Below are 27,409 nucleotides of genomic sequence, written 5' to 3'. Positions count from 1 at the left end.
TTTTGGCCTAAATTTATGACGAAATTTTAGTTTCTTTGAATATTTTTTATGACCGAAATGAGAAAATATCGTTTTTTCAAGAACATTTTTTTTCTTCAAAAATTTTTGTTTATAGCGACAAAAATAAAAAGCGCACAGGTGATCAAATACCACCAAAAGAAAGCTCTATTTGTGTGAAAAAAAGGACATAAATTTCATTTATGTAACTTTCAGACAAAGCAATCAATATACACTTATTAAGATTTTTTTCCCAAACACATGTAGAAGAATACATTTTGGCCTAAATGTATAACTAACGTTGAGTTTACTATATATTTTTTATATACGGAAGTAAAAAAATTTTTTTCTTCAAAATTTTCGGTCTTTTTTTGTTTATAGCACGAAATATAAAAAGCACACAGGTGATCAAATACCACCAAAAGAAATCTCTATTTGTGTGAAAAAAAGGACGTAAATTGAGTTTGGGTACAGCATTGCATGACTGCACAATGATCAGTTGAATTAGTGCAGCGCCGAGTAGCAAAAAGAGGCCTGTTCATTAAAGCAGAGTTCCACTCACTCTGTAAAAAAATCAAAGTCAGCAGCTACAAAAACTGTAGCCACTCACCTGTGCCACGATCCCGCGTTGCCCCTGCCGCAGCCCATTTCACTGGCCGTCCTGTATTCCAGGAGGCCGGCATTTTCAGTGTGGGCACGCGGCTTCACAGTCGAGTGCCCACTGCACATGCGCGAGTAGCGCTGTGCTTCCTGAATGGCCCCGTGGTCTTTTTGGGATCTGTCACGTGTCCCACAAGACTACGGGAAGGGAGGGTAGGAGGACAACTTCCATTTCGGATTGCCTAGGCGATTGCAGCGGAAGTGGGAGTATATGTCAATTTCGAGTATTCGTTCTCCCCCCCCTGCTCCCCAAAGGTGCCAATCCTTAATGTGGAGCGGGAGACCAATCTTTAAAGCGGAACTTCCCCTTTTGGGTGGAACTCCGCTTTAAGGGGGGGTAAATCCTCTGGAGGGCAAATAGTTAAACAGGTTAGTTAGTATAAGGGGGTGGGAGCAGTTTTAGGATTAATTAGTGATAGCCTGGAATTCCACTTTAAGCCTTTTGTCCTAAGCAAATTGCTCCATGGTCACTGATCCTATATACATTAACATTTTAGATATCCTATTTACTATATACATTCTTTGGAATATTATATAGTGTAGGTATAATCTAGGATACTGTACAAAAAAGTGGCAAACACCCCCAAAAAAGAGGGAACCCACCCCTCCTTAACTTCTTCCCGACCACCCTAAAGCAGAAAGGGTGAGCAAAATCACGTATATACTGTATAAATACCCATTTGTTTGCTCCACGTGGATACTTTTGATACTTTAACTAAAATACTGCACCATAAGTGTTTTCCTTTCTGGGCTTGTTTGTTGAGCTAATCCCTTCAAGGTGGAGCCTGTTTTGGTTTGCTGATGGTGGAACGGTTTGCTGGAAGCATTGTCTACTCTGTTATATGTCGGCTGTGCTTTCTCTTATACTGTGCATGGAGGTGGATAAGGCTGACCTGTGGAGGAGCTAGAGTCCCTTGACTTCAATGCGCATTTAATATGCGCTTCTGGTGAGTGCATTATAAAGAAGGATCTGTCACGGATTCACGCATCAGTTGACATCATTATCATGTTCCTTGGACTTTATATTTTCTCATTGATTATATTGACTGTATTGTTCATCTACTGTCACTATTCAGTTTTTGTCATTATTTCGCTGTCATTTCAGCGTTGCACAGTTGTAAGTATTTATTTGCTCACCATAGCTTCACCTATATTACTTTGTTGTGCTTATTCACCTAGAGTCACCTAGAGATTATATTTGTGTATTTTTTTTACAATTTGACTTATTACGCTGTGTATTGAGTGATTTATCACGCACGCACACTCCGCTCCTCACAGGACCTCCTTCTCTCTAGTTCCCTGGTCTCCTCCTCCCATGCCCGCCTCCAGGACTTCTCCAGGGTGTCACCCATCCTCTGGAACTCCCTGCCCCAACCCATCAGATTATCACCTACTCTCCTCTCCTTTAGGCGCACCCTGAAAACCCATCTCTTCAGGGAAGCCTACCCCACCCCCTGCTAACTTGCCTCCCTCCTCCACTCTTCCTACCACTCCATCCCCCACAGCTATCTCCTCCTGTGCCACCACCCCCTCCCTCCTAGATTGTAAGCTCGAAAGAGCAGGGCCCTTGATCCCCTCATGTTTTGCATTGTATTGGTATTGTTCTGTCACATGTTCTGTCTCCCTTTGTAATGTACAGCGCTGAGCGAACTATTGGCGCTTTATAAATACTGTATAATAATAATAATAATAATTTATCTAATTTCTTTATAAGCGCTGCACTTCCCTTTTTTTTATGCGCAAAAATTTGCATTTCTGCATGTATTCCTGGAATACGCATATGTGAATGCAGCCTCAGATAAGAGGTTAGTTAGCCAGAAATCCAAGATCTCCTAGTAACCTCTTGAGGAAGCCTGGTCGAGAATGGCTGGTCTGTTGGTTGTTGCTGCACATTGCTCTGCCTCATTAGTAAGGGATGTGAATGTTTGCCTGTAAAGGACTGGCTGCCATTACGTCCTATGGTCTGTACAGACCAGGGGCGGACTGACAACTCATGGGGCCCTGGGGCAATAAAGGATCATGGGGCCCCTATGTCCTTACCCAAACTCAAAAAAGCCTATGAAAAAGGTACCAGGGGCATCTCATGGGGCCCCCTACTGACCCCGGGCCCTCAGGCAGTGCCCGAGTTTCCAAATGGTCAGTCCGCCCCTGGTACAGACACAGCAGTACTCCACCCCCACGTCTATACCAGTATACCTATACACCAGTTCTGGTGACTTTGGAGGAGTTCCCTCTCACTCTTGTTTTGGCTATGGCACAGTCATACTCACATACAATCCTCCCCTTCTTGGGTCCCCTGCCACCGCTCCTGGCCCCTCCCTCCAGCCAAGTGCCCCCATAGCAAGCAGCTTGCTATGGGGATACCCAAACAGGCTCACTCTCAGTGTGTTCATTCAAAGTATGGCTTAGACCCCCCCCCCTCTCCTCATTGGCTCACTGGCTGGGATTGACAGTAGCTGGAGCCAGTATGTCCTGCTGCTGTCTCAGCCAATAAGGAGGAAGATTCCCAGGAGAGCTGAGGCTCTCCTGCACAGCGCTGGATCGAAAGGGGGCTCAGGTAAGTATTAGGAGAGGCTGCTGCACACAACACAAACCTTGAGACTAGGTTTACACTTGTGCGGTGCGGGACACTGCATGTGACTCTCACCACTTTCCTGTGCACATCACATGCGATGTCTGTGCGGTGCAATTTGCGCCATACATTTGGTATGGCTCAAATCGCATCACATTCACACCAAAATGGTTCAGCACCCTTTTTTTCTTTGCCCCTGATTCGCATCGCATTGGTTTTCACACCCATGTGATCTGATTTCTGGCAATCGCATTGTGTTTTGTGATCTGTTTTGGGGTGTCGTTAATTTAACATTGACAGCCACATTAGATCGCATGGACACTGCTTAGGGTTCCCACCTCATCCCTTTAAAACCGAACACATATTATTTACATATTATTTACACAGGTTCAGAGGCTAATTTAGTGCAGCTAAGGCACAAAGTCTCATTACCACCTTAATCATCCATAGATCCTGTGTAATTTGTGTTCGGTTTTAAAGGGATGTGGTGGCAACCCTCAGTGGCGTCCCTAGGGCAGGTGCAGGGGATGAGAGCTGCAGCGGGTGACACCTATCGCATGGGGTGACAGTGGACCCACTCCACAAAAAGGTAAGTTTTAAAGCAAGCCAATGAACCCCGCAGGATGGATCGGATCTGTGGATTGAGCATAATGGATTGGAGTCCGATCCATTATGCTCCCCAATCTGCAGATCTGATCCATCTTGTGGGGATCGTCGGCTTACTTTAAAACTTACCTTTTCGTGGAACTCGTGGAGAGATCACTTAACCCCGTATAGGTTGCAAGCCAACAATCCCCGCAGGATGGATCGGATCTACGGATTGGGTAGGATAATGGATCGGACTCCAATCCATTATGCTCAATCCTCAGATCCGATCCATCTTGCGGGGATCGTCAGAGGGGTGACACCAAGTGTTATTGCACCGGGTGCAATTAATTAGCTGCGTTTCCCACATTGCATCAGTGTGAACCACGAATGAGCCTTTACAACCACCTTAACGTGTGCCAAAAACGAAATAAATGTTCCAGAGGTGAAATAGTAATGAGACAGTGCTGGTACAGTAGCCAGCTGCACAGTAAGCCCTCAGACCATGGACAGTCTATGCTCGATGCTGCGCTGTGTTCTGTCTCACTAGTAACAGATGACATTGATTGTCTGGAAATGGCTCTCTTGCCAGCACTTCCTATGGACGGCACACATTCACCTTACCAGCCAGTCACAGCACTTCACCGCCCCTTCTTATGCCCCACATACATCCGTACGCTCCGCCCCCACACACAGCCCTCTGCTGGTCACACCTGCCTGTACGCCTTCTCTGTCTGTCAATAAAGTTCGTTTGATCTCCCTTTCATGCCGGGAAATGTAGTCTCGCGAGGGATCCTGGGAAGTGTAGTGTCAGTATGCAACGGACTCCTACAGACTGGCAGCGTGTTAGTGACAGAGAAGAGGCAGAGAGGTGAGTACAGGGGAGCAGAGGGGGGAATACAGGGACGGACCGGCAGAGGAGGGTGACAGAGGGTGCAGGGGGGTCCTGGGTAGGTATGTAGGGTTGCCACATCATCCCTTTAATACTGAACTCATATTAATTACACAGTTCTGAGGACAATTTAATGCAGATAAGGCTCAAGTGAGTCTAATGACCACCTTAATCAGCCACAGGACCTGTGTAATCAATATGTGTTTATAGAGATGAAGTGGCAACCCTAGACCATAGGGAGTCACATGGGGTGCTGATGATAACAACCATGGAGGGGGGTCACATGGGGTGGTGATGATGATAACCATGGAGGGGGGTCACATGGGGTGGTGATGATGATAACCATGGAAGGGAATCACATGGGGTGGTGATGACAACCAGGGGGGGGGGGGGGGGGTCACATGGGGTGGTGATGACAACCATGGGGGGGGGGTCACATGGGGTGATGATAACAACCAGGGTGGATTTGATTTAAATTAAACTGATTTAAATCACTAGTCAGTAAGGCTTGATTTAAATCCTAGTTTTCTACATAGACTAATTCTTGCTGGTATAACTTTAATATGCAAGTAGATGAAGATTTTTAGAATAACAACTTTTCATATTAGTTTTTTTATCCCCAGTTTAATAGGTTAATCATTCATATTTGGACAACTTTTCTGTTGTACTTAGGAAGGAGAAAAATAATCATTACCTTAATAATAATAATTTAAATAGATTTATTCATCTGAAACAATAACATTCCAGCATATGTTATTTGCTTAAACAAACATCCATGTTTAACTAATTTGGATAAACAAAAATATATATATTTTAAGAAACTTAGACAGTCACCCCCTTCCTCCTCACACTTAGTTTCACTTTCTTCTTGTGCAGATCTATTCCACTCCAAACAATCAGAAAAATATTGTTTCTATTCTATTCACTGAACTTCTTGAAACTTAGCACTGAAGGGGTTGATTCTGTATTCATAGGTTTGTAGAAGTTAGGATTAAGGTCTTTTTCGTAACTGTTCATGTTATAACATTTTTGCTGTGAAGAAGAGGCATGTGATCTCCACTGAGTCAAATTCAGTTTTGAGAACTGCAAAAGTAAACCAAGCATCTGTGATAATATCTTGTAGGCAGAGAAACTGCCCAATAATATTACAAATGTCCTCTCGAAGAGCATGACATTGTGAATGGATTCATGGAATTTATTTACCAAAACAATTAAACATATACATAAACATAATTAAAAAACTAATCTTTATTTCATGATGGAATAACCTTAGGATGGTAATATATTTTTCTCAAAAATCATTTTATTTAAAAAAAATCCAATTTAAATAAAAAAAATCTGATTTAAATTTAAAAAAATCTGATTTAAATTTAAAAAAATCTGATTATTTAAAAAAAAAATCATTGATTTTTATCCACCCTGTGGGGTATGATTTATGATGAAAAGCATCGCACTGTGTTTTATGTCTTGCCATGCTTTGTGGTAAAAATGCACATTTTCCTGCAATGCACCGGTGTGATCAGCTCATACATAAAAACTTTCTGTGTCTAGAGCACAGGTGGCTTAACTCCAGTTATCAGTTAACTTTAATTCTGTAGACAAGATGACAAATGAAGGAAAAAAAGACGACTAAGCCCCGCCTCCTGACCTCAGACACAGTTTAGTTTAGTCTAGCCATGCTGTTGTAGTCAGTGATGGATCTTCTGCATTTGTCACAGCAAAGCTGGTCATACGGCTGAAATTCAATACATGGATGGTCCTACAGCATCACCTGGATCAGTATTCTTCAATTTGAAGATCAAAAGGACCAGGCAGCAAATTGGCACTCAAACTGCTCCTGCATCCAATCAGATGCAGTGTTTGAGTATCCTGACAACTGTGAACACCAGCTGTCAGAATGCAAGAGCCCACAGCAGGAGATTCCTCCATCCATGCAGTGTATCGTGGTTGGATTAATCAGTTACATCTGTTTTGTTCAGCCCACAGGCTAAACAAAGGAAATCTTTGCATGTATGGTCAGCTGTATGTGGACCTTTGCACCCCCCCCTTCCTCTCTCACAATTAGATAAATGTTTATTTTTGTTAAGGATAAGTTCATCTTTCATAACATGTTACATTCGTATCCATTGTAACATGTTACTAAATGAGAAGCCCCCGCTCCTAAGCCCCTGTTGTGACAGTGGGCCAGGAATCTTCACAAAAAAATGCAGCTTTTCCCACCTCGCTGCATCATTCCTTCAGAGTTCTGTGAATTAGAGGACTACAACTACTCTCAGCCACTGTGTCTGACAGCTTTTAGTTGTCAGTGAACTACCAGGGTGCTGGTGAGCACTCTAGTAGTTCATTGATTTTTCCTGTCCTACAGTAACTGCCTGCTTATATGAGGTACAGGCAGCCTGTAGGAGCCTGAGATTGCACCTGCAGTCTGCTGATCACAGCTTCAATGCTTTATAGGCTCCTAATTAAAAAAAAAAAAATACTTTTTTTTTTTTTTTTACCTGTTAAAGATATGCATTTATTTATTTTTTTTTTAAGTTGAAACTTCTCCTTTAACTAGCTGCCGACCGCAGATAGCCGAATGACGGCTGCACTGCGGCCGGCCAGTTCTGAGTGGACGTCACATGACGTCCTCCCAGAACGCGCTCTCCTGCACGCCCCAGGGGGCGCGCACCCGGCGATCTCCGTGATCGCTGTGTCCTACGGACACAGCTGATCACGTGATGTGGTAAAAGGCCAATCACAGTGGCCTTTTACCATGTGATCAGCGGTGTCCAATGACACGCTGATCACAGGGAAATGCAAGTGCCGGTTCTCGGCTGCACTTTCCTCACGCTGTCAGATCGTGAGGAAAGTACTGCCGAGAACCAGCAGTTGTCAGAACGGGGATCGGCATCGATCATCAGGGCACTGATGATTAGTGCCCTGAAGATCGGTGCCCAGCAGTGCCACCCGCAAGTTCCACCCACCTGTGCCCAGCAGTGCGCCCACTAGCTCTGCCCACCTGTGCCCAGCAGATCACCCACCTGTGCCACTCTGCAGTGCCACCTACCTGCGCCCAGAAGTGCCACCTACCTGTGCCCAGCAGTGCCAACCGCCTGTGCCCACCCACCAGTGCCACCCACCTGTCCCTGCCCACCATTGCCACCCACCAGTGCAGCCCAGCAGTGCTGCCAGTCAGTGCCCAGGGGTTGTGCCAGTCAGTGCCGCCAGTCAGTGCCCATCAGTGATGCCAGTCAGTGCCGTCTATCAGTACCCATCATCAGTGCCGCCTATCAGTGCCGCCTATCAGTGACACCTCATTAGTGCTGTCTATCAGTGCCGCCTATTCGTGCCACCTCATCAGTGCTGCCTCATCATCGCACATCAGTGAAGGAGAAAAAATACCTGTTTGAAAAATTTTATAATAGAAACAAAGAAACTTTTTTTTTTTTTTTTTTTTCCAAATTTTTTGCACTTTTTTTATTTATAGCGCAAAAAGTAAAGTGCCCAGCGACAATTAAATACCACCAAAAGAAAGCTCTATTTGTGAGAAAAAAATGATCAAAATTTCATATGGGTACAATGTTGCATGACCGCGCAATTGTCAATCAAAGTGCGGCAGCGCTGAAAGCTAAAAATTGGCCTGGTAAATAAGGGGGTATAAGTGCCTGGTTGGCAAGTGGTTAAATGCTTTCCATTTTTAGTGTACATGCACAGATGTATTGCAGGGCTGTGGCAGGTCCTGAATGTTGAGCTTGGCCAATACAAACTATTTAAAGTGACTGGAAACAGAATTCTACTTTAACCACTTAACCATACATGTTATAAATCCGCTTATTTTTGCTTGAAAATTACTTGGAACCCCCAAACATATATTTTCTGAAAGCAAAGGCTCCAGAGAATAAAATGTGACATATTAGCCCAGCTGTTTATCAAACCCGCATTTTCACGGAGCTGTAGCCATGATCCTGACTCACTTGTTCCTAAGGAGATAGATAGTTATCTTAGGGATAGCATGCAATTAAATAGATGCATCACCCTAACTAGGTAAAACTATATTCCATTTCTTAAACCAAAACCAGTTAGTTTTAAAGCAAACTCATCCATCCATGTCTCTGTGCTTTATTTTGCTGGGAAACCATGTTGAAAAACACCCCCTAGCATTTCTGGCCATGGCCATCTTGAGTAAGGGCAGATGATTCATGTAGCATTTACTTCCTGGAATCCATCTGCCCTTAGCTCATGCATGCAAACAGGAGGGTGTGCTTAGCTGAGAAACCTTCACCTGCATCACCTCAGGCTGATTGGAAGGAGAGCACACAGATGTTTCATCCTTGCTGAACTCTGCACCAAGTTTATTTTGTGTTTTTGCACAATATTTATTGTATTTTTACCTTTTATTCATTTTTCATATTTTTCAATTTAATAATTGGATTATTTATTTAATCATCGAAGGACACACATTTGAATAATTTTGCACAGACGTTTATTATTTATTTTTTTTTTTTTCTTTTATATCACCAATTTTGATATATATTTTTCTAATTAATTTATTCATTATTATCAACACATGTTTGGGTATTGATTGGCATTACAATCATGTATGGTTACACATAAGAGATCATGCAGCTATTAGAGATTTAATGCAAATACAGTTTTTATACTATATACAGGTAATAGGTCTTGATAGAGCGCGGCATCTATATTTTCTTCATTTGTATACTTCCTGGAATCCATCTGCCCTTAGCTCAGGCATGCAGACAGGCGAGTGTGCTTAGCTGAGAAAGCTCCTCCTCCTGAAGACTCTTGGGATGTATCACACATTTGTCTAGGCATTGAAACCAGGAAGTAACTGAAGAAATGTTTAAAACCAGTAAATATAACATATTTTCCTATCTATTTACTAATGCTAGCAACAAAAGGTTTCAAAATATTTAATGTTGATTGAGAGGGTGAAGTTCTGCTTTAACAAATCTCTGTATGATAATAAAAAAAAAAGTACTAGTCCATGGAACTCTGCTTCTGCGCCGGCATCTTGTCACTCCTGTTACTTCCTGATTTTCATGTGCATGCGCACCACAGGATCTTGTGCATATAACAGGTATTGGGTTTGAAAAACACTGCCACATGGGATGTGTCATGTGGACATCCCAGGAGGCAGCACATGACCAATCCCTACCTCATCGGGAAGGAATCGGGAAGTGGCAGGTTGCACCCCTATATAAGGCGGGGAAAAAAAAATTATTTTTTGTATATACCACATATCTGTGATTCTCTGAGAACAAAGGAGAGCAGGTTAATTTATTGGTTGAAGATCTGCTTTGTTCTGTAAACTGGCTTTGTTCAGCAATGATGCAATGCATCACATGAAAGAAAAAAACACAGCTCCACCTGCCAGCTGGATAGATGACTTTAATATCCATTTGTGCAAGAATGGATTAGCAATTCTGATAGTTTTTCTGATGTGTACATTTTTTCTTCATTGCAAGGTTTAATTTGTAGATGGCTTCAGATTGTGAAAGAGATGAAAAGCAAAATCCTCCAAATGAAGAAGAGCCACAGTCTCCTGTCGATGAGCCACAGTCTCCTGTCGATGAGCCACAGTCTCCTGTCGATGAGCCACAGTCTCCTGTCGATGAGCCACAGTCTGCATCAGATGGTCAGTCGACCCTACCTGGTGATGACCAGCGATGGAAGTGTCTGCTATTTTATCTTTGTTTTTATGGCTTCATGAACCAGATACGTCCTGGCGAAAGCTTTATCACACCATACCTACTGAGTTCTGAAAGAAACTTTACCAAAGAGCAGGTACGTTACAGAATATTAGTATTTTCATTTTTTTTTAATTCTATATTTAGAGCTTGTTCACACATAGTGTGGTGACCTGTAATTTTCTGCACTAGATCAGTTCAGGTCACCGCTGGGGCACATAGAAAAAACTGTATTTACACTGCAACACCACCAGGTGGTTTGGTGAACTAAAGTAAAATGCATAGAGGTGTGTATGGGGTTTCACTTTGTGACACTTCAAATAAATTCAGTCCATTGACATTTTGAATCGGCGCAGGGATCAGGGGCTTTCTAAATATACTCCAGCTGCAGTATTAGCCAGGACGTGTGTGTATGTTAAGCTGACTGTTGGCTTTCCGGTGGTCCAGGGCAAAGTTATCACTTCCACAGCACGACCACCCCACGCCCCTGCCATGTATCCCGGCTCTGCGCGCTCATCAGCGGATCTGGGACAAACATGGCTGCTACCGCTAGGTAGAGGGGAGCGAGACCAACAAATGTCCTTTCACTGACCTGGAAGAGACATGTGATTTTTTTTGTTTGTTTGTTTGTTTGTTTGTTTTCCTCAGCCTGGTTTTTACTTTTATTTTTACCCACAGCTAATCCTGTCCACTGCATCCTGAATTACATCACTGCCTCTGTTGCTGCAACTCTCTACAGTGAGCTGCAGTGTCTGAGAGGGGGAGCATATGAAACAAAAATGGAGGATTTGGCTTAGGAGCGATAAAGAAAGTTTGAAGGGAGGTTTTGTGGTTACTTTGGTTTGTGTATCACCTAGCAACTGGATTGTTTAGATCAGGACTTGACAAATCCCAGTTCGCTCTGGCAATTAGAAACTGCACCCTGGCTCCTGGGCTTTTGTCGGCCCCAGTGGCGTAGCATGGTTGGGGAGGGGGCGTCGCAGAACAGACTGTAGTCCTGCCATTCCCGGGCGGCTGGCATGTGCCACATGTGTGTTTATGAGGCTGGGGAGTATTGAGGGGTTGCACTGGGAGGGAAGGTTAAAGGAGGAGAGGGGTGGGACTGTGAAGTGTGGGTTAGGGGAGATGTGGGGCTGTCGGGGGGGGTCAGGGAAGGAGCGGAGCCCTGGCAGGAAATGTGCCTTGTACAGGTCTCGAGCCTTCTGCTCTGGGCTCTTCCTACAGGATCACTGGGTGCGGGTCCAGGCTGAGCTGTCCAGGGAGACTCTCAGCCTTACCTCAGAAAAGTAATTGGCAGCACTGAACGGGCTCAACAATGACCCTGAGCCGGACACCCCCTTGCAGGGGACTCTTTGGGCTCTCCATTTTCCCCCCTGGACGGGCTCAGATTACGGCTTCGAGTTGGGTCTGAGTAGTCCGGGAGCCCGCTACCCCTTGGACAGCCAGTGCAGCCACCTATCCGTGCCCATCAATGTGGCCTATCGGTGTAAGCTCATCACTGCACATCAGTGCAGAAGAAAAATTGCTTATTTATTAACTAAAAATCCCAGTGGTGATGAAATCTAACCAAAAAAAAGCCCTACTAGATCTATCAAATTGGTATAAATGTTATGTGGGTACAGTGCTATATGACCATGCAATTGACAGTGAAAGTGTGACAGCACTAAAAGCTGAAAATTGGCACGGGCAGGAACGGGGATAAAAGTAATCAGTAGGCAAATGGTGAAATAAAAAAAACCTGGCTCTTAACTTTTTTAGCTGGCTCCTAGATTGAAAGCAAATTTGTCCAGCCCTGGTTTAGCCAGTTATACAGGAACCCATAGTTGTACTTTTAAGGCAGCAAATTCAAATGAAAAGGCTCCTAACACATACCAAAAACAGGCATGCAGCAATATTTCCATTATAGCACATTACAATTCATAGTAGTGTTACCACCCATTGTGGTGCGCTGCAACACGTGTTAAAGCTTTATTTCATGTTTCTATTTTTTTTTTAAAGACTACTGCCAAGTTCAGCCTAAATATGCCAGCATGTGATCCAAGTTATACTGTATTTACATTGTTTCTTCTTCCAGGATTCATTACATGATTTCTGTTTTGTTACTTGCATATGCTGACTCAGTACCATAAGAAAAAACAAACCTTTGGTCATCATTTCAGCTTTGTTTGGAAGCACTTTAATAATCTAAGCAGTTTCCATTAATAGATTAGGATAAATGAGCTTATTTGAGTCCATGCTAGGAACAGCAGCCATGTGCACAGTGCGGTAACCCATCGGAACTGATCAGGATTGTCTATTAGTTACTCTGGACTGCTGCACTTTGCTCTATCTCATTTAGTCATGGATGAGAACCTCTCCTGTTGTAAAATTGCCTTCATATCTAACTTTCTTGATGGTGCAGAGCAGGGACTTCCGTGGTCTGTGATCAGAACTCTGCAGACACACAGCTTACCACACATACGTCACTTGCTAAGGAATGCTGTAAGCTGCTGTGAAAGCATGTGAACTGTAACCTTTGTCCATTCTTTTGAAACCAGACTTCAGTCATCTGATCACAAACATTATAACATCTTGGCACTTGCTGTTTAATATGGGAGCAGTATATTGTGCCAAAAGTTTGTGTGCCTGTAAAATAACAGCTGATGCATAGCTAATAGTAGCCGGCCAAATTAAAATGGACTGGTTCTATAGTGTTAAATTAGTTCTAAAGCCTCAACATTTTTATCAAAAAAAAAATTGTAGGTAGTAAGATCGTCCCCTATCTCCCCACCCTATACTTAACTGAGCCCTCACTTGATTCTGTGATGAAAGAGCAAGAGGTGGGGCCACTGTTTGTAACTATGAACGCAGGCAGCGCAGCTCATGATCAATCGTGCCTGTAGGTGTGCCATAATAGGAAGCAGCTTCTTCACTGAGCACTGATGAGAGGCTCAAGAAGAGGGGGGTAAGGCCGCTCTGTGCAATTCTATTGAACAGAGAAGGAAAGTATAACCTATTTGTTGTTTAGCCACTTTCTGACTGCGCTATAGCGGAATGATGGCTTCAGCTCGGTCATTCAGTTCTGGGAGGGTGGCATGACGTCCTTCCAGAACCGTGCCCCCCCCCCCCCATGCGCCTTAGGACACAGCTGATCACATGTCACGGTAAAGTGCCAATCACAGTGGCCCTTTACCATGACGTGATCACGGTGTGATCAGCTGTGATTGGACACAACTGATCACGTGGTAAACACACTTGCTGGTTATCGGCAGTACTCTCCTCACACTGTCTCAGCATGAAGAAAGTATGGCCATAACTGGCAAGTGTGAAAGAAGACATCTACACTGATTATCAGTGCAGCCCCAATAGTGCCCATCAGTGCTGCCTATCAATGTAAATTAGGGTCCATCAGTGCCTCCTCATTAATGCCCATCAGTGCAGCCTCATCAATGCACATTCGTGGAGAAAAATTACCTGTTTTCAAAATTGTATAATAGAAACTAAGACTTTTTTCTTTCAACATTTATGGTCTTTTTTTTTTTTTTTTCGTTTAGCAAAAAATGAAACACCCAGTGGTGACTAAATACCACCAAAAGAAAGCTCTATTTGTGTGATGAAAAAATTATAAAAATTTAATATGGGTACAGTGTTGCATGACCACGCAATTGTCGTTCAAAGTGCGATAGCGCTGAAAGCTGAAAATTGGTCTTGGCAGGAATGGGGTAAAAGTGCCCAGTAGGCAAATGGTTAAAAAAATAAACCTTACCCCCCCCCCCCCCCCCCATCTTTTTTTTTTTTTTTTTTTTTTTTTTTTTTTTTAACCTATCCGGGACAGGACGATTCACTGTATTAAGGAGAGGATGAATGGGGCCATTTATTGTGAGATTTTGAGCAACAACCTCCTTCCCTCAGTCAGAGCATTGACGATGGGCCGTATCTGGGTCTTCCAACATGACAACGACCCGAAGCACACAGCCAGGATAACCAAGGAGTGGCTCCGTAAGAAGCATATCAAGGTTCTGGAGTGGCCTAGCCAGTCTCCAGACCTAAATCCAATAGAACATCTTTGGAGGGAGCTGAAACTGCATGTTGCTCAGCGACAGCCCCGAAACCTGACAGATCTAGAGGAGATCTGTGTGGAGGAGTGGGCCAAAATCCCTGTTGCAGTGTGTGCAAACCTGGTCAAGAACTACAGGAAACGTTTGACCTCTGTAATTGCAAACAAAGGCTTCTGTACCAAATATTAACACTGATTTTCTCAGGTGTTCAAATACGTATGTTCAGCAGTTCAAGACAAATTCTTTAAAAATCATACAATGTGATTTCCTGAATTTTTTTTTTTTTAAATTCTGTCTCAGAGTGGGAATGCACCTACAATATGAATTTCAGACCCCTCCATGATTTTTAAGTGAGAGAACTTACAAAATCGCAGGGTGTTCAAATACTTCTGTTCCTCGCTGTAGATGTGAGCATGTCCCATAGAAAACAATGTTAAATGGACTGTAGTGCATTTCTGCAAAAAGCACTAACGCATTGGTGTGACGCTCAAATTCATTGTGATACTAGCTCTCGTTGCAGTACAGAAAAGGCCTTAAACGAGTCCTGAGAATACAGTTGGGAGAGAGAGATAGATAGAGATTTATATATTTTAGGCCCCGGTGTGCCCACAGCAGACCATCTAGAAAGCCAAAAAAGTGTGGAAGCTTAGGGTTAACAGAACTAATTGTACCATATCAGCCAGTATGTGCAAACACTGGGTATATATTTTCACTGATACTTTTAAAATGGCACCCATTAACTGTTGGGAGAGAGTGCCTGTAGATGACATTGGCTAACATCCTATACAATGAGACCACAGCAGTGTCCGTTGTAATGGTTGCATTATTCAGTTGAGGGAAAAGCCAACAATGAATTTAGACCAACTGAGAAGCATAATAATAAAGGTTATGGTTGGGCAGGGCCAAACCCCCTGAGAGTTAGGAAGCTGAGGAGTCTACAATGAACGTACGGGTAATTTAGAGTCAGAGAAATGTGGAGAGGACAGTCAATGTCTTTTGAATACCCTTTTGGGAACATAGATTGGGGAGTTAGACAAAATATACAAAAATCTGGGAAGGAAAATCTTTTAAAATTTACTCTCCCTGTAAGCATAAGAGGAAATTAAAGCCACAGTGTGGTTTTGGTATACATGGCAACAAATTATCATACTAATAAAGGCCAAATGAAAATCCATGCCTAAATACTTCAATGTATTTGTGGTCTGCAGTGGGCAAATGGACAGCAAGGCAAAGGGCAGTTTATTATTTATTACAGATACTTGTATAGCACTGTCAATTTACGCAGCATTTTACATATATATTGTATATTCACATCAGTCCCTAACCCTCAAGGGGCTTACAATCTAAGGTCCCTAACTTACTTTCATACATACACATACTAGGGGCAATTTAGACAGGATCCAGTGAACCTACCAGCATGTCTTTGGAGTTTGGGAGGAAACCAGAGTACCCAGAGGTAACACACACAGGCACAGGGAGAACATGCAAACTCCAGTCAGATAGTGCTGTGGTTGGGATTCGAACCAATGACCATAGTACTGCCAGGCAGAAGTGCTAACCATTTAAACATTGTGCTGTCCTGTTCAGACCATAGGGAAAATACAGTGGAAAAAATAATTATTTGATCCCCTGCAGATAGGTTTGCCCACTTACAAAGAAATGAAGGGTCTATAATTTTTATCATAGTTGTATTTTAAATGCTAGAGACCAAAAAGCTAGAAAAAAACACATGATACAAATGTTGTAAATTGAGTTCTATTTGCAAATAATTGCTCAACAGTTGTCTCCTGCTCATCAAGCTTCTTGCTGATGGTCTTGTGGCCCATTCTAGCCTTGTGCAGGTCTACAGTCTTGTCCCTGACATCCTTTGACAGCTCTTTGGTCTTGCCCATGGTTGTGAGGTTTGAATGGAAGAAAAAGATTCTGTGGACATGCGTCTTTTATGCTCTTAAGTTGTCATTAGGAACACCATCTTAAAATTTACATGACTGGTCTGTGTACCACATGAGCACATAGCCAGTCTTTTGGAGCCAGAAGTATTGTTGGTTGATAGGGGATCAAATATTTATTTTACTCGCTGAACTGCAACTCTATTTATAACATTTGTATTGTGTTTTTTTTTTTCTGGATTTTTGGTTGATATTCTGTCTCTATCATTTTAAAATATACAAAATTATTAAAATATAGACCCTTAATTTCTTTGTAAGTAGGCAAACTTACAAAATCTGCAGGGGATCAAATAATTCTTTTTCCCACTGTACTGTATGTAATTTGGACCAATTAACTTTGAACCGCAAGTAGTGGAGAAAGTTCTTGACAATACATAACAGCTCAGATATAGTATGTTGTGGGACAGGTACAACTGCATATCGTCCGGATACAAGGAGACTCCTCCTATGTGCCATCCTGGATGCCTTTCAACAATGGTGAAGTCCTAAGTTCCATGAACAATTCTGTTGCATTCCACTGTGCTTTAGCTGCTTGCGTGGTGTTCCACTTTAAAGCTGATCTTGAGTTTGTTATAAGAAACAAACCATTTAACAGTCTTATGTACTGTCAGCCTTCATATCTACCCCCTTTAATCCCCTGGACTGCAGCACTTAGGCTTCGAGGGCCGTCCTTCCCTCACCTGGTCTGTCAGGTATGTACTGCATTAAAGGAGGCAGGACCATAGGGATGATTTTACTGATGTGCTGCTGCATGTTTTTAACCGCCTCTCTATTTTGTTCCTGTAGGTCACCAACGAAATTACTCCAGTGCTGAGTTACTCATACATGGTGGTATTGGTGCCAGTTTTCCTGCTGACAGATTACCTACGCTATAAACCAGTGTTGATCCTCCAAAGCCTCAGTCACATCTCAGTCTGGTTGCTGCTTATCTTTGGTACTGATGTCATTGCTATGCAGTTTATGGAGTTCTTCTATGGCATCACCATGGCAGCACGTGTTGCATATTCGTCATACATCTTCTCATTGGTATCCCCTGCCAGGTATCAAAGGGCTGCAGGATTCTCCCGGTCATCTGTGCTCATGGGGGTGTTCATCAGTGCTGTGCTGGGGCAGCTTTGTGTCACATTGGGTGGCGTCCCTTTTCAGACTCTGAACTACATTTCTCTTGGCTTCATGATATTCGGACTGATACTCACCTTGTTTCTGCAGCGCCCCAAAAGAAGCCTTTTCTTCAATAAAAGTGTTTCTAAACATGAGAATGGAATCAACCATTCAGAGCTGCAAAAGATGAATCCTGCAGGCAAGGCTGGTGGCTGGTGCTATAGATGGAGAGACTCTGTGTTCATCCGTATGCTTGCTGAGCTCAAGGGAATTTTCCGTCATCCCCAATTACGTCTCTGGTCTCTTTGGTGGATTTTTAACTCGGCTGGCTACTATCTTATGCTATACTATGTTCAGATCTTGTGGAATGAGATTTACCCTACCAGAGACAACCGACGGGTATATAATGGGGGTGTTGATGCTGCATCAACACTTCTTGGTAAGTTTCTGGTTGGGCTGGGTAAGATGATGTAGAATTCAGTAGACAGCCATATTATGTAAGAAGAGTTGAAATTGAAGCGCCCCACCACTGTTAAGAGGTCACGATACAACTTGTTCATTAAAAGTCAGGGGTATAATTTGAGAAGTAGCCAACGTATTTCGGGGGGTGCAAGTGCCCCGTTCATCAGGGCTAGAAAGAACATAGGAAGATTTTCATTCCAACCTGACATCAGTACAATGTCCCCTCAAAGGGGTCATAATTAAATCCAAACAGCCAATCCTAATATAGAAAATAAATAAATAAATAAATTAGAACATGAGTGCTGAACATAAACGAGAATATGGGTGCTGTTTTTTGTTTTTCAGCACCCATATTCTTGTTTTTGTTCAGCACTCATGTTCTCATTTTTATGTAACAACTTTTTTTTTTTTTTAACTGTTACTATGATTGACTGGTTTTAAATATGACCCCTTTGCAGGGACATTGTATTGATGTCAGATTGAAACAAAAATCTTTTTATGTTCTTTGTAGCCCTGATGAAGAGGGTCCCTGAACGTGTTGGCTTCTTCAATTAGACCCATGACTTTTAATGGAATAAAGTTATGTCTGGACCTCTTAACAGTGGTGTGTCGCTTCAATGTAAACTCCTTACAACACACTACAAACCAGGGAGACTGTGGAGATCCTCTGGGGTGTAGAAGCCTCCTGCCCAGACCCAGATCATTTACACCAACATTTTATATCTTAAGATAACCATACCAGTAGAGGGTACCTGCGGGTTCAGTGCTGTCTTTCCTCAAATTTTTATTGAGTGTCAGTAGTTTTGGATGGCTGGCTTGTGGTATTTCTCTAGGTGTGCTTATTTTAACATATAGCATCTATTAATAATAAGCTCTTCCTCACTATAGTGCAAAAAAAGAAAAAAAATGGTAATGTACGAAAAGTATATACCTATTTTCCAAAAGCAAAATTCACCCAGCTGCTATACTAAAAAAAAAAAAAAAGTGAAAATACATGAAGATACTAGATAACCAGAATCTTCGACAAGTACAGTGCTAGTGATCAGTGAAAACAATGTGCATTCATACAAAATCAATATAAATATAATACCCCTTCTCAAGACCCTGAACTAAACTGCTCCTCCGGAAAAGTTCCAGAGCAGGGAAAGAGAAAGCCAGGTGGGTGGAGCAGGGAAGGAGAGAGACTGGTGGGTGGAGCAGGGAAGGAGAGAGACTGGTGGGTGGAGCAGGGAAGGAGAGAGACGGGTGGGTGGAGCAATAGAGGAGAGAGCTGGCGGGTGGAACGGGAGGAGACTTTTTCGTGCACGAAGCTACCTCTCCCAATGAAGCGCAGATCCCACAGTGTCCCTGCATGTTCTGACCCACAGTCAAGGGACAGAGCGGAAGATGGGATGAGAGCAGCTAGGGACAGGGGAGGAAGTGTTGGTGCTGATGGACCCTGAACTGTCACAGGGCTGAGCAAGGCAAGAGGAGGAGAGTACTGCCTGGTAGCCAGATTGTGTTCACTGGTGTGGAAAGATGCTGCTTGGGTTTGTGTCTCCTATTGGGGACCCTCTGTACCCTCCACCCTGCTTGCCTCACAACACTGACTCCCAGGACCAGACACACACTGCCCCTCACCCGTCTCCACAAAACCTGCTGACACAGAAAAATCCCCCAGAATTGGTAGAACCAGCAGAGGGGGGGCTGGATGGTTGAATCTGTCATTACCATGAGGGGGGGGGCTCTGTATCTGCATTAGGAGAGAGAACGCATATCGTTTGTTACTGTAGGAGACATTTGTCATTACAGAGAGGGTAACCAACATTTATGAGAACCGATGCCATACATGGTGAGATCTGTCACCAGCCATGTACCTCGGATACGGCTGATGACAGATCTGTGTACCGCCCTGTTGCAAGTACCATGTGACCTGCTGTGACCAATCACAGCAGGTCAAATGACAGTTGGATACCATGGATGGCTTCCTTTCATGCCATCCATTGTATACAAGTGTGTCTAGCTAGGAATGGTCACAGCGATCACATGCACAGGCTGGGTCAATCACAGCCCATCTGTGTCGTGATTAGTCGTGGCTAATCACAACAATAAAAACCTGAATGAGTCTATTTCATTCAGTTAAATGCTTGCTTATAGCAACAAATTCTTTGCTATAATCAAATTGTGTAAAAAAAAAATACTGATCACTTCCTCAAAGTAGTACAATGTTACTATGGTTACATTATACTACTTTGGTCATGGTGCAATATAAAAAAAAAAACGAAAAATTGAAAAAAAAATCTTATTTTTTTTTCGTACTGTCACCCGTGTACCTGATCACCACCACACCAGGTTATATGCTAACGCTGTACTGCACTGGTGACCGTATGTAAAAAAAATGTGACTTTTTTTAATTCATTTTCCGAAAAATTATGACAAAAAAATTACAACTTCAAAAAACTCTCCATGCCTCTTATGAATTACGCCGGACTGTCTACTTTACAAAAAGGGGTCATTTGGGGGATATCTGTACTGTTCTGTCATTTTTGGGCCTTAAGAAATGAGATTGGCTGTCAGTACATCAGGATTGGTCAATTTTCAATTCTATATCATATAGATTGTGAACTCTATAACTTTCCTACAGACTAATAAATACTGATTTGGGTTATTTTCACCAATGAAATGTAGCAGAATACATCTTGGTTTTGTGAAAAACAATTAATTATTTGCAGTTTTATAACAGAAACAAAGAAAAATATGTGTTTTTTCAAAATTTTTGGACTTTTTTCGTTAATTTAGCAAAAAATAAAAACCCCAGTGGTGATTAAATACCACCAAAAGAAAGCTATAGTTTTGTAAACAAAATAACATTTTTGTTTGGGTACAGTGTTGCATGATCGCGCAATTGTCATTCAAAGTGCGAGAGCGCTGAAACCTGAAAATTGGTCTGGGCAGGAAGGGGGTAAAAGTGCCCTGTATTGAAGTGGCTAGTTGTATTGTGAATATCGTTTTGATACCAGTGACACTTTGGGGAATTGCAGGATTTTTTGTTACTTTTGGTGCCAAAATCCCTGGACTGAGAACTGTTGCACTGAGGCCCGGGCATGAAAACAAAAATGTACCTTCATTCTTAACAGTAATTGGCGCACTGTTTCTTTAACAAATTTTATTGTATTTAAGATTTTCCCAAAAATTATCTCTCCAGGTAATTTTTTTGTTTAGAAGCAATCTTTATTGTGATTTATTAAGCCTTACGTACACTGGACTTTTTTCCGGTGCTGCTTCTAGGGCAGTCTGGCATTATTTTTCCTGCCTCTAAACGCCCCTGCATGTAAGCCTATGTGTCCATGCACACATAAACTCTTAGAGAAGTATAGAGGCAGAAAAAACTCTCTGCCAGTGAGGCCAGGAGCAGTAGTTTTGGCAGAAAAAACGCTTGACACTAAATTCGTGTTAACGCTAGGCACGTTTAGCATTTGGGCATTAATTTCAATGGCCAGAATAAATTATTCTGGCCAATTAAATAAATTTAATGACCAAACTCTTGACGCTGCTAAACATACACACTTCTACAAACGTCAGGTTTTTTTTCTGCCAAAACGCTGCTGCCAGGCAGAGAGGCTTTTAGGAGAGTGAGAAAAACGTCCTGCGTGCATGAGGCCTTAAGAACTCCTTTTTGGTTAAAGAAAAAACACTTTCACTAATAATGAACTCTAGGAAAGTAAAAAATACAATTAGAAGAGGATCAGGCCACCTGATTTTAATTGCTGAACGTGTCCAGCATAATAACCAGGCAATTAGCTTCTTCTGAAAGAAAAGTCAGCAGTGGTAGCCTGTTTGTCAGTACTTGTTTTGTAGCAGATGATGCTTAGAACCAAAAGTAGCCAAGTTGGTAACTTCTTTGTCCTTGGTGTCTCCAGGAGCCATGACCTCTTTTGCTGCTGGCTATGTGAAGATTCGCTGGAGCCTGTGGTCAGAATTGGTTATTGGGTCAGTGACCGCCTTGCAGGCTGGGCTTCTCCTACTCATGAACACGACTACAAATATCTGGGTGTGTTACGTGTCTTATGTTATATTTCGAAGTTCCTACCAGTTCCTGGTTCCCATCGCAATGTAAGTGTCTTATGTTTACATTGGATACACTGACATTTAGCAATATGGAGTCTTCCTGCAGTCCAGGATAGCCGATCAGACCCGTTATTTTGTTCCTGCATGCCACATTGGCACTTCTCTTCAGAGACTTTGAGAGCTCATATTATACAATTAGTCTGCAAATTCTCAATGAAACTTTAATGTACTAAAGTCAGAAGGTTCCTCAGTTTAAATCATTTCTTGCTTGTGACATTGCAGTAAGCACAGACAGAATGCAGTTCTGGAACCAATCAGAATTCTGGCAACTGTCCCAAAGTTGTTTAAAGTAATAATGTTTTATGAAGCTTGAGGACTGCCATTGCTGTTCTCTGCCTATAAAAATACTAGTTGCCTAGCTGTCATGAATTGAATTGCATGAACATGTATACACAGATAAGAACAAGAGATTTTTTTTCTCACTTTGCAGATCTTCATACCTGTTCCCAGGTTTCTGTCTCAAAGCATTACCACATATTAATTTATAAGTCAGGAATGGCCGCTCTTGTAAAGTTCTCCTGACTTTAAATTTACCTTTTTGTCTCTGGCCGAAGTGTGTTGTTTTGTCTATAGCTATTATTGAGCATTGTAATGTTATTTTTAAATTTTTGTTTCAGCTTCCAGATTGCAAGCTCCTTGTCCAAGGAACTTTGTGCATTGGTGTTTGGGGTTAACACTTTCTTTGCTACAATCTTGAAGTCTATAATTACACTTGTGATTGCGGACAGAAGAGGCTTGGCACTTTCCGTACACCCTCAGGTAACATAGAAGTGATTGTGCAAGAGTCATAACACAGTTTACATTGAGGTATTGTGTAAACAGCTAGTTACTTTACACACAAAGACACTGATGTGTTAGACTGGCCATTAGTAAATCTCTCTTAGAATTATATGCAAGCAGACAGCTACCCAGTCCTTAAATGTACCACCCTGCAATTTGGCTGGGGGCTCAGTTAAGCAGCTTCTTCCTCTACTCATTGACCCTCTCACAAGCCTCTCCCTGGCTCAAGATTCAATAATTTTAGGTGGGAGGAGTGATTAATAGTGATGTTGTATTTCAAATTTAAACACTTCCCTTGAAAGTAAAAAGGAATAAATGTTGTTGGACCTCTGAATGATGGCTGCCACATTGGAAGGGTTCCGTAGTAATGGAGGCAGTGGGTGGCTTATTAATACATTTGAGTGTTTTAGCATCTCACTTCCTCTGAGACAGGGATAGTGTCACCCTTCCCCTGGGATCACACTCAATGTGCACACCACCCCCAAAGGCCTGAGGACCAACCATAGGACATAGCTACCATGTGCATAGCTGTCATTTCACTCAATTCACCCAGGAGGAAACTCAGAAACTTGGTTTTGAGGTTCCTCTCACACATCTGTCAGTTGAAGCAACTATTTCCAGTCTTTAGAAGATGATCTGCACCTACAAAGTGCACTAGGCAGGGCTTGAAGTCACCAGAAATGGGTGGAACCAAATACTGATTGGGTATGTCTTTGCAAAAGAGATAAGGGGAGAGCAGCTGGCTGGCCGACATTTGCAGTGTCTGGGGTGCTGGGTGGCAGAGAGGTTCCTAAAGCAGGTGAGTTTATGTTGCAGTGCGATGTGACCTTCTAACATCTGGTCCCATCAGCTCCTAACACCTCCCTACCCTGCTGGCTCTGCTGTGTTTCACACAGAAACTAAGCTCAGGCCACCAACCTAAGCCAGCTAGTGATACCGCCTACCCCCGAATCACACAGATGGATTTAGGCAAACATCTGAGGTCCTAGGCACTATTTGGACCCATAACTGCTGTCTATTTTATATAGGTAGCATTTTTCAGTTAAAGTGACATTAATGTTTTTTTTTTTTTTTTTTTTCTTTTAAATAACATGTTGTACTTACCTACTCTGTGCAATGGTTTTGCACAGAGCAGCCCTGATCCTCCTCTTCTCGGTTCCCTCCTCCTGCCATGTGCTCCCACAGCAAGCACCTTACTATGGGATGCCCGAGCATGCTCGCTCCCACTACTATCTCAGCCAATGAGGAGAGAGATACCTGGGAGAGCTGAGGCTGTTGTGGACGTCTCTGGATCGAGATGGGACTCACGTAAGTTTTAGGGGGGTCCTGGTGCATGGAATGCATGAAGGTAAAACACCTTCAGCCTTTAGAACCACTTTAAAAGTCTTCAATGACCAGTTTGACTTTGGAAGAGGTCTTTATCCTAAAAGGAGTGCTGAGACTTCCCCCGCCAATAAGGTTGATTTCACAAGGTTAGCAATAACCCTTATGTTGAGACATATCTTCTGATCTTCATAGCAGTCCTCTGTTATCACTGGCCTGACACAATAATGGTGCCAATCAACTTAAGGACTTCTGACCTCCAATTGTTCTGAGTTAGTGATTCATTAAGTGGTAAAACAAGGATAAGGATTACAAGCTCTGCACCTATAAGCAGCTCTTTGGGAAGTCTGTTTTTTTTTTTTTTTTTTTCTTTTATTCAACCATTTTGTGGATGGGGAATCCTCTCTGCTGAGCTATTGTATTCTGACAGTGGGGAGACTTCCACAATGTCAGAATATACTGATCAGCCGTGCAGGCTATAGCCTGCAATGCTGATGAAGTGCGGAAAATTATACAGGGCAGTTGTACAGAAGCCAGTTTGGTAGGGTGATTTCCATACAACCTTTCTGCCCATACATAGATCTAAATTTTTCTGTTTCCAGCTGAACCGACCAAATTTCAATCCATGTAAGGCCGACTTTATGCTAGTTGGCAACTGCAGTTTCTATACTAGCAAATGCCATTTACACACACAGTACACAATGGGACTTTTGAATGAAAGATGAACAAAGGCGGATGAACCTGTTTTGCAGAGCAAGTCAGATTCTAACAGCTCTTTTCCCATTGCAAGGCAACAAACTGTAACCTGACTGGCTGCTATTCATAACATTAATGAGGGTCCTTTTGCTCTGTACAACTTAGGCTAATGATTAAGCAGCGTTCAGTATTATACTAAGATCCGTGCACAAAAGAACTTTATCCCAACCACGGCACCACCTGCCTGGAGTTTGCATGTTCTCCCTGTGCCTGCGTGGGTTTCCTCCGGGTACTCCGGTTTCCTTCCACACTCCAAAGACATGTTGGTAGGTTAATTGGCTCCTGTCTAAATTGGCCCTAGTATGTGTATGTATAAATGTGAGTTAGGGACTTTAGATTGTACACCCCTTGAGGGTTAGGGACTGATGTGAATGTACAATATATATGTAAAGCACTGCGTAAATTGACTGCGCTATATAAGTTCCTGTAATAATATTTAGTGACTGGGCAGATGGTACCGATGCAGTATCCCAACATCAAATCACAGATAACTTTCAGCTTTTTGGTTGTATTAAAGAAGGTTTCTGATTGGCTGCATCCTGCTACTACTGACACATTGGCTTTTGCCTTCATTGAAAATAGTCCATGTATGCACAGGAGCATTTTGACTCTTCCTTTTTTTTTTTTTTTTTCTCTCTTTCAGTTTTATGTTTATTTTGTCTACTTTACACTGTTGGCTGTCGTGTACCTTGGAGCATCTGCCTGGGTTATCTTCAGACACATGAGACAGAAGAACACTGAAGCAAACGCCCAGGACCAGCCAGAAACAGCCAATGAACAAAAGGGGACAGCTAATAACATTGCTGGCAAAGAGTCCCAAGCATGAAAGTCTCTTCATAGGCAGACCTAGGTTAACAGTATTCGAATATTGGCCTTTGCACAGCCAGCTTGTGCTGCTGACAGGGCTACTGTTGTTAGTGGATACGTTTAGCAATAGAGACCAGGCTGTGCTAGTATCAAGTTATGAACTGTAAGCACAATGTGCAATCTTTTCCTCTTGCACCATCCATCGATACAAGAGCGCTTCATTGGGCATAGCCTTGAGTCATTCTTTGTGAATGTGGACGCTGCCTGGACGACAGGTGACAAGTGATTGCATCCAGTGCAGTGAAGTTCCGCTAAAAGACTCCCAGGAGTTTGGTTCTGGTTTGCCAAGGAACAGATCATCTTAATTTAAGATGTGAACCGACATTGAATAGAATAAGCCTAGAAGACCTAGGAAAGTGTTTCCTCCAGCGACACCTGTTTCAGCAAATTCTTTAAACTATATTTTCCCTCATTAATCTCTAAATCACTGTAGTTTTTTTCATATAAAGATGATTTTTATTGAGCTCAATCACTGTAGTTTAAAATCATTACACTACTTGGATGTCTAACGGGGCTATTTATTATGATTGTGCAATAGGCACCAACACATTTGGTTACTCACTGCACCTTGCAATGCTTTGTTGAAGCTCAACTCTAGCCAAAATCTTTTTTTTTTTTTTCACCATTTTTTACAGAATAGTCACAAGTCAAATGCTCTGAGGTGTTTTTTTTTTTTTTTTTTTTTTGCTCTGAGATGTCCCCCCTGCTTCTTTCTGTGCTGATGCAGTAACTGGATTTGGGCATTAAGTAAGCCCTATGCTTGGATAGAAACTGACTTTGATGGTACGTTCTACTGTGGAACATGCAGTTAATGGGCCACAGACATAATTAGGAACTGTGAAGTAAAAGTATAAGCTGTTATTCTGTAAATACAGTTTGGTAAGACATTTTTAAGAAATACTAGAAGTAAATGAGTTATGCGCACCCTCTATGGGGTACAAAGTGCACTTACAATTTTTCAAACTTTTTATGTACAGTGAATTTTGATGATCACTAAAGGAAGAACAGCTGAGCTGTGTGTATTGCTTCATGTTTATTGTAACACTTGGACCAAAATAAACACTGAGAGGCTTGTAGACATTGTGCAAGTATTATTGCTTGTTTATTTTACTAGAAATGCACCCAACTTGTTAGGGTTCAAGGAGTAAAAAGGAGCAGATATCAGTGCTTTCAATACTGAATGAATGGTGGTTCTGAGGATGGAAGCCCTCCTGCTGTGATTTTTGGGCTTTCATGGGTACTACACATGTATGGCACATGCTGGACCAATGTAACTATGTAAAAATTGCCATAGCTAAACTGCAGCTTTAAGTCTGCTAACATAGTCTCTGTATTTCTTTCATGACAAGTTTACCCCAAGGGAACTAATTTTGTTCTCTTGGGGTAGATTGTACTACTGCTAAACCTCTAGGCAGCTGTGCTTTATATGGGGATGTTTAAAGACACAGTATGATTAAATATTGATGACAGGAAAGGGAAGTTTCTTCTCAAGAAAGTGACTTTCCCCTTAAAGTAGAAGAAATGCCTAACTCTGACTATTCTTTAAAACATATCCTTCCCTCTCCTCTTATCTATCCTGCATACCCTGTGTTGAAAAAAAAGAAAGATCTAGGTACTTACCACTTTTTAAT

General features: G+C 42.3%; 1 protein-coding gene across 1 annotated transcript; it reads left to right on the top strand.

Annotated features, from left to right (window-relative positions):
- The first annotated feature begins 4,557 nt into the window (after positions 1-4,557).
- Positions 4,558-26,854, top strand: SLC19A1 (solute carrier family 19 member 1). The gene is made up of 6 exons (XM_089680861.1): positions 4,558-4,685; positions 10,175-10,493; positions 17,169-17,922; positions 21,845-22,037; positions 22,670-22,811; positions 25,555-26,854. Exons 2-6 carry the CDS (start codon positions 10,188-10,190, stop codon positions 25,735-25,737), a joined length of 1,578 nt encoding a protein of 525 aa, XP_089536987.1. The 5' UTR covers positions 4,558-4,685; positions 10,175-10,187; the 3' UTR covers positions 25,738-26,854.
- Positions 26,855-27,409: the final 555 nt, after the last annotated feature.

The sequence above is a fragment of the Staurois parvus genome, unplaced genomic scaffold (genome assembly GCF_062004578.1).
Source record: "Staurois parvus isolate SC_StPar_1 unplaced genomic scaffold, SC_StPar_1.0 ptg000251l, whole genome shotgun sequence".
Lineage (NCBI taxonomy): Eukaryota > Metazoa > Chordata > Amphibia > Anura > Ranidae > Staurois > Staurois parvus.
This window is presented reverse-complemented; position numbering and strand designations above follow the sequence as displayed.